Source organism: Protobothrops mucrosquamatus, unplaced genomic scaffold (genome assembly GCF_001527695.2).
Source record: "Protobothrops mucrosquamatus isolate PMUCROS unplaced genomic scaffold, P.Mucros_1.0 scaffold1941, whole genome shotgun sequence".
NCBI classification, from domain to species: domain Eukaryota; kingdom Metazoa; phylum Chordata; class Lepidosauria; order Squamata; family Viperidae; genus Protobothrops; species Protobothrops mucrosquamatus.
The window spans coordinates 95,580-103,203 of record NW_015388062.1 but is presented as its reverse complement, the minus strand read 5'-3'; the positions used below and the strand labels follow the sequence as shown (position 1 = coordinate 103,203).

General features: G+C 47.7%; 1 protein-coding gene across 1 annotated transcript in view; it reads right to left on the bottom strand.

The window, feature by feature from the left end:
- Positions 1-494: 494 nt before the first annotated feature.
- The window catches only part of LOC107294431 (CCR4-NOT transcription complex subunit 3-like), a 42,124-nt gene continuing 34,994 nt past the window's right edge, over positions 495-7,624 (bottom strand). The window contains exons 16-18 of the mRNA XM_015823661.1: positions 2,630-2,762; positions 2,318-2,443; positions 495-726 (exon numbers count right to left, since the gene is read on the bottom strand). Coding sequence (XP_015679147.1) covers positions 628-726; positions 2,318-2,443; positions 2,630-2,762 — 358 coding nt within the window. The 3' untranslated portion in view covers positions 495-627. The remainder of the gene's footprint in view (positions 727-2,317; positions 2,444-2,629; positions 2,763-7,624) is intronic.

Here is a 7,624-nt window from a genome sequence, read left to right as displayed (position 1 = left end):
TTTTTGCCAATTTGCCATTTTCAGCAGTGGCGAGTGGACGAGGGGTCGGAGAACGGTCACCATAAGGTTCATGGGACCTGATATTGTCAAGGTCACATTGGGCATCTGATGATAGCCAAACAGGGGACGGAGTTTGCACCAAAAAAATTGGGGAGGGCTGGCAAAAGGGCAGTTGGGTGTTTTGTGTTTGCTGCAAATAAGTACAGGGCTGAAATGCTCTTATTTAGAACACACACACAAAATGGAGAATGGGGGAAGTCACTCTTTTGGTGGGATTCTCAAATTCTTTTTTTTTTTTCCTTTTAATCTCCATTCTGGCGCCCAAACCTGGTGCACATGAAGGGCGTTTCCCCGTTTCTGACCTCTTCACAGGCAGAAGAGAGCAAGGAAAAGGCAGAGGAGAAGCCTGCCACTGCCCCTCCTCCTCCGTCCTGCGGTCATTTTTAAAACTTGCATGCATTTGTTTTTTTAAACGTGCGGCTTGGCCCCTCCCACCCCGCTTGTGATCTGGGGGGGAAGATGAAGAGAGGTGAGGGGTAGGTGGGTCTTCCTTTGCCGCCGCCCCCAGCACACCACCACAGCTGTCTCTGGAAGGAAAACTTGGCACCCCCTGCTGGCCCCAGGGCATCACTGCAGGTCCCGGTCTTCCAGGTAGCGGTATTCAAAGGTGAAACCCTCCTTTTTGCGCTGGCCCCATTTCTCGTAGTCAAAGTAGATGTAAGTGCCCTGAGCAGAAACAGGAAAATACAACAGAGTTCATTACCTCTTGCCTGACTGAACACATTTACTTGTACTAAAGGAATCCTGGACTCTGTTGCCAAGATGGCACCTGTTGCCCTTCCACCTGAAAGCAGGAGTCCTGTGGCTTTAAGTGGGCCTTCTCTTGTAAGAGTCTCACAGAATGTTACAACTTTACACAAACTTGAAGTTTACAACTTTGGCAATTTAGGAGGAAGCAGTTTCTTCATGCCTTTTTTTTCCTGAGAGGAAAAAAGTACATCAGGCATACAAGGCATGGAAGAATCAAAAGCTGTTTTGGGTGATGGGAAAATGGCATGATCACTTTTTCGGTGATGGACAACATCAGCCGCAAAACAACCTCCATCTTGTCTTTAAGGAATGTGAAGCAGAGCTACCATATCAGTAATTTACCGCATTTACAGACATTCATCCACGCAGGTGACTGCAGCAGAGAGACGTGGGACCACCTCATTCGCAAACATATACATGGGGTCACAGTGGAGCTTGCATAGCCCCTAGGCTTATAGAAAAGCAACTTCTAATTCTATGGAAGAATAGCTAATTAACTAAAAAAGCACCAGGTTTTTCCAAAGAGGAACCTGGTTTGGTTAACTCTTCTTCTGTCTTCCTCCAATGCCCAACCAGGTTCTCTATTCTGGCCATAAAAGTTATAAGAAACATTGCATTTTTAACCCCAATGAAGGCACAACTACTATTTCAGGTGCAGAAAAGGTGATCATGACCTTAAACAGTGCCTCGAGCTCCATAGGGATATTTGGAGTAGTTATGGCCTATCCTTCCTATGTCAATACCAAGGGAGAATGGATAATTATTGTTTGAATCTCTATTTCAGATAAAAAAGAAAGCCCCTATGACCTCTGTGGTAGCTAAATCCTGCATTGCTGCAGTGAATACAAGGTCATGGCTGATGCTAATCTGAATACAGCTTTTTTTTAAAACTGTTTACAGATACTCTTTGACTTACAACTGGTTGCTTAGGGACCATTCAAATTGCCAACGGACCTCCCCAGGTCTACAACTCAGATTCAAAGTTCTGATGGCCACCCCCCTGCCCCCCCATTCCATGGCCACATGATTGCCTTTTGAGCACTCGACCACCTCCCATATTTATGGCCGCTAGAAGTATCCTGCAATCAGGTGACTATGATTCTGGCAAAAAACACCCATTGTGGACAATGGATTCATCTAATGACTGCAGAGTTTGCTTAAATATTACTGCAAAAAAGACTGTAAGGTCAGGTGTAGTCACAGGGTGACCTGCTTAATGACTGGCACGACTTACTACCATAATTCTGGGCTCAAGTCGAGGACTACGTGCACATATAATTTACTGATCGTTGAACAACAACAAAAAAAGGGCTGTGACTTCAGAAGTGCTCGAAGTCCTTGAAGCAGCCCGTTTCCCTCACAAAATGCCATGTTGTATGAAGCACTCTGCTCGAAATGGACACATGTGCACGGTTTCATTCTTCTTACGATCAATGGACCATCAGTCCTTGCTAATATGGGTGAAATTACATCAACGGGCCCCGTCATCTGTTACCTTCACCCTCACCTGCTCAAACTCATCAGTGATGGTCTTAGGTTCTTCATGCCGCTGAAACCACATCATGTACTTCGTATGGAAGCGCCACGATTGCTTCTTCAGTGCCTTTGCTGCCAGGTATTGTGCCTTCGTACCCTTTGACGTGAAAGAGGGAAAACGGATCAGAGCAGCAGGATTTGCAGGTCAAGGGCAGAGATGTTGATTATCTCGCACCCACGCCAAGATAACCCTCAGGAATGACCCAGCGCGGACAGCAAAGAAAGGCAGCACGATTCCTCTTCCAAACTACCAAAGGGGATGGAAGGAGGGGCTGTCTGTTACCTCCAGATAGTAGAAGATGAAGAAAAGAGTCTCTGTGGAGAGGCGCTGGTAGAATTCCACCGTGTCGGAGTGTGGAGGAGGCATCTGGTGGTGGTATGGAGGAGTCGGACAGGGATTCCGAGGAAGGTACTGCCTGTGGGATGGGGGGCGAGAAGGGAGAACAAGAGCAGAAAAGAGAGAAGTAAGCCTAGGAGAAACTCGGGGAATTCACAAGATGTCTCCTAAGTGTAGGGAATAACAATATTTGGCCTCAATCCTTCCTCAACTGGTGGCCATCAGAAGCCTGGATCCTATGGCGGCCAGGCTCCATTTCCTCTCTCTTTCTGCAATGGCCTGAATTCTCGTTCATGACATGAGAAGTGAGTCTTACCAAACAGGCCGGCCCACCTGGGTTTTAGGAAGTGACCAAAGGAAGAAAGAAGAACACTTTGCCTGGATGATGAGAAGTGTGGCAAGTTGAAGGAGTTCTCAAACTCTGAGTCATGACACTGGGGGGGGGGGGAGAGGGAGGAGAACACACATTTTTGTGGGACTAGAACAAGCAAAGCAAGATTGCTGCCAGAACTGGCTCCTTCTAGTGCCCTAACAAGCATTTATCGAGAAGAGCAGAAATGTGGTCTGACAGAATCCAACTACATTCAATCCACAGGTAGTCCTCAATTTACGATCACAATTGAGCCCGAACATTTCTGTTGTTAAGTGAGACATTTGTTAAGTGAGCTTTGCCCCATTTTACCACCTTTCTTGTCACGGTTGTTAAGTGAATCACCACAGTTGATAAAAGTTAGCAACCTGGTTGTTAAGTGAATCTGGCTTCCCCATTGATTTTGCTTGTCAGAAGGTTGCAAAAGGGGATCACATGACCTTGAGATATAGCCATGGTCATAAGTATGAACCAGTTGCCAAGCATCTGAATTTTGATCCCATGATCCTGGGGATGCTGCAAAGGTCGTAACTGTGAAAAATTGTCATAAGATAGATTGACTTTAGAGATTAAAGAGAAAGAAGACTCAGTCTACTTTAGAACATGGGATAATTTTTACCAATGGCTAGAAAAACGAGTCAGAGAGAAAGGAATGTGACATGTAATTTTGAATATATATTAGTAAGAAGAAGGCTACTGAGTGATTAATTAATACTGTTTATGATAATTAACTATATATATTATTGTTAGTTAAATACATGTACCCAGACAATATGCTGTTTGTTAAATATTGAAAATGTTACCTGGAAAAACCCCAACCCCAAACCTAACCCAAACCTTAATCCTAATCCTGACCCCATTTTATCCCCAACCCTATTAAAACTAATAAAATTTATTAAAAAGAAATGGTCATAAGTCACTTTTTTCAGTGCCGTTGTCACTAAATGAACTCTTGTAATTCGGGGACTACCCCAATGTCCAACTATCAGCACACCCTTTTCCTTGCCTCTAGCATGTTATTTGCAATCTCTCCCTCCGCCAATCCCAGTGATAAGGCTAGAAGGCGGTTTCTGCAGCTCTGTTCAAGGCCTTATAATGGCAGCCAGGCGTTGCTCTACGTCTGGTTTATCTACCTGAGGTGCTCATCAGCATTTCCTGACTGCATGAGGGCGCAGGGCAACTGGATCAATATCAGAAGTAGGCTGGGATGGTGAGAGGGTCACAGAAAGTCAGTGACTCAAGGACGGAATGCTTGAGCAAGGTCATAACTGAAAGGCCAACCCTGATGGATGATAGACCCACAACTAGGATCTCTGTAACGGTGAGCTTTCCTTCCCATTTGCTCGTCCAGGCACTGCAGGAACAAGTCCTGACCAGGCCCCAGCTCCGGATTCACAACCCTTGTGGCCTACACATGTAAAGCTGGGTTGCTGCCAAAATTAGCTCCTGTGCTGCCCGGACAAGCCATTAGCAAAGTCAGGATTTATTTTTTTTTACAGACGATGCTATAAAGTGTAAATACAAAAAGCAAGAGCGAATTTCTCAAAAACAAATATTTCAGGAATTATGCAAAACTATAGCAAGCTATATCCTTCTGATTAAAAAGGTGGCTTTAAGCAAAAGATTTTATTTTATAAAATTGTGAGGTTCTGTCGTGGTTTTACTTGACATTCAGATTCAATTTTAGCTATTAAAATGGTGCATTTATTTCTTGCCTTACCCCATCCTCTATGAAAGCATTAGTTTCTGTCAGAGGATGACACAAATGCATTTATTGGTTTAGGGGGCTCACAGCATTGCAAATCTTTGTCTTGGATGCATGCTTGCTAATGCTTCCTCCCTTGCCATGAAAGTACCGACACTGGGTTTCCCATCGTCCTCTGGGCTCTTCTGAGAGCACATGATCAACACAACAGACACAATACAGCGGAGACATGCAACTGTTCTTTGTCTAGCAGCCACAGTCTACTTTTAAGCTGCGTTGAAGCCAGTTTCCAACAAATCAGTAGATCAAAATGCATATTTGAGTGTTACCCCAAGACCCCAATCAAGGAATTGCCAAACAAGCTAACAGTAAGCAATAGGAACCACCAAGACCACCCCCACCAACACTGACAGGGCAGGCCACTGGAATATAAAATAAGAACAAATCCCACTGCCCTCTAGCACTGATGATAGTACCTAGTTTGGTAATAAAATGTCCACAAGAAAACAACCAAGCCCAGGGAGCACCAGGGAACCTTCCCAGTTCTACCCTGAGACACAAATATTCTCTTCTGTCAGTATTACGCTTCATGAGATCATCCCCAACGTATTTAAGGATTTCCTTTTGTCCATCAAAACAGCCAGTTTGTCAAAGCTGCTAACATTGGATGTTCTTGCTCTGACAAAATATGCAGAGCTGTGTGGTATTTTTAGAGTTAACTCAGATGACGCTGGGAGGGGAGGAGAAAGAATGTATGTGGGTAATTATATTAGATAAAAATCCCGGCAAACGGAAGAAAACCTTTGGCCTTCAAACTGATAGAACGTGATTTATGACAGCAAATTAAGGGAGGGAACATGCTGGCAAAATATGTGCTCAGGGGAGGAGAATTTAGATCTTGGCAACCCTCATTCATGCCGTGCCGACATTTTGTAACATGAATAAAAGACTTTTTAGGATAAACAATGCCTGGAAGTTCTTTGAAGTGTTTCATTAGTCGGAACCATGACATCATGCCAAGATCTAAATCCTTTTCAAACGACCTGGGGTCCTGAACTCCATCCGCTGTCTCTAGGCTTGAGAGGAGCTGGTAAAGATTCAGGAGGAAAATCTGTCATGGGAAAAGGGAGTTTGCTTGAAGACGATAACCCGGCAGCTGCTGATGCCCTAGAGGGGGAAGTAACAGACAGCATGCTGTGGGAAGATGAATTTTGGCAGACAAACGGCTGGCAGGCAAATACAGATAGGTGGAGAGCTACCAGGTCACCTGCCACTGAAGATTCCGGTGAGTCACTGGAAAGATTTGAAAAGCTAGAGGTGAGAAGCAGAAATCAACTCCTCCAGAGAGAAGCCTACAGCCCCTCCCTTGCAGATCAGACAGCCTTTCAGACCCTGTCTTCCCCTGCCAGGGACTCCAGCCCTGAAGAGAGAGGGAATCCCAGTCTGAGGCCTCTACAGCAATGGAGAGTTTGGCATTCCCCGCAGGTAGATGGTCAGCAGCATCTGAGCTTGCCAGAGCTAACAGAGGCCTTGCAACAGCTTGGGATGGTACAGAAGCCAGAAGATCAGCCGCTGGTGGGAGGACGACCACAGCAAGGAGATTGGTCACCGCCCCCCGAATGTACAGCAACCGCGGGCGTGGCCACAGCCCCTGAATGTGCAACCCCTGGGCATGAATCAGCAACCAGTATGGGGCCAGCAGCAACAGCCACAGTGGGGACCCCAACAGGCTATAATTGCACCCCCTTTCAGAGCAACCTTCGATGGGGACCCAGAGAAGCTGATTTTCTTCCTCAACCAAGTACGCTCTCATTTGAACCGCTGGGCTTATCTCTACCCAGACCCAGGCGCCATGGTCGATGTGATAGCGTCCAGCCTAGAGGGAGAAGCATCCGAATGGCTGAACAATTTATATAATGAGCAAGCCCCCAAATTGGAGGACCCCACCTCTTCCTCCTAGGGCTGAGAGAAAGATTTGAGGACCCTTCCATTGGTCTCAAAGCAGGAGAACAAATCCACAAAATAAAACAAGCCGGCAGGCCTGCCCTGGAGTATGTGCGAGAGTTTCGCAAGATGGCAGGTCGAATAGAGGGGTGGCCTGAACAATCCCTAATCCAGTGGTGGCGAACCTATGGCACGCGTGCCAGAGGCGGCACGCGGAGCCCTCTCTGTGGGCACGCGGCATCGCCCCAGCACACGTGGTCTCTAAAAGTTTGCCAACACCAGCCAGCCTGGAGCCGCTGTTGGGGAGGTGCCCCCTCCCCCCCGCGCAGCAGTGCAGGCATGCCTCACTTACGGGCAGGCAGGGTGGGGCCTCACGGAGGAGGAGGAGGAGCTTGTCCCTCCATGGTAAGCTGCAGCTGCGCTTGGCGGACAACCTGTAGGTGCTGGCGGCGACAAACTTGGCTGTGTCCCAACCGCGGGAGAAGTCGAAAGAGAGGCAGTGCTGGCCGGCGGTCATGGTCAGTGTGGGGCGGCGGGCCTGGTGGGCGGGCCTGGTGGGCACAGGCGGCCGATCTCCACCCAAAGCTCTGACTCATAGGAATGGATGGAAAATATCCGGCGGCAAGAAGGGAAATCGAAAGAGACGGTGGACAGGGTCTTGCAAGCGGAGCATGAAAGGGCGCTCTGCGAAGGTTGGGTTGGGGCGGCGGGAGAAAAGTGCTTTGTGAGGGTTGGGACGGCGGAAGAAGAGTGCTTTGCGAGGGTTGGGACAGCGGGAGCAGAACGCTCCGTGCGAAGGTTGGTGCGGCGGGAGCAGGACGCTCCGTGCGGGGGTTGAGGCGGCAGGAAAACACTCTGTGCAAGGGTTGGTGCGGCGGGAGAACACTCCGTGCAAGGGTTGGTGCGGCGGGAGAACGCTCCG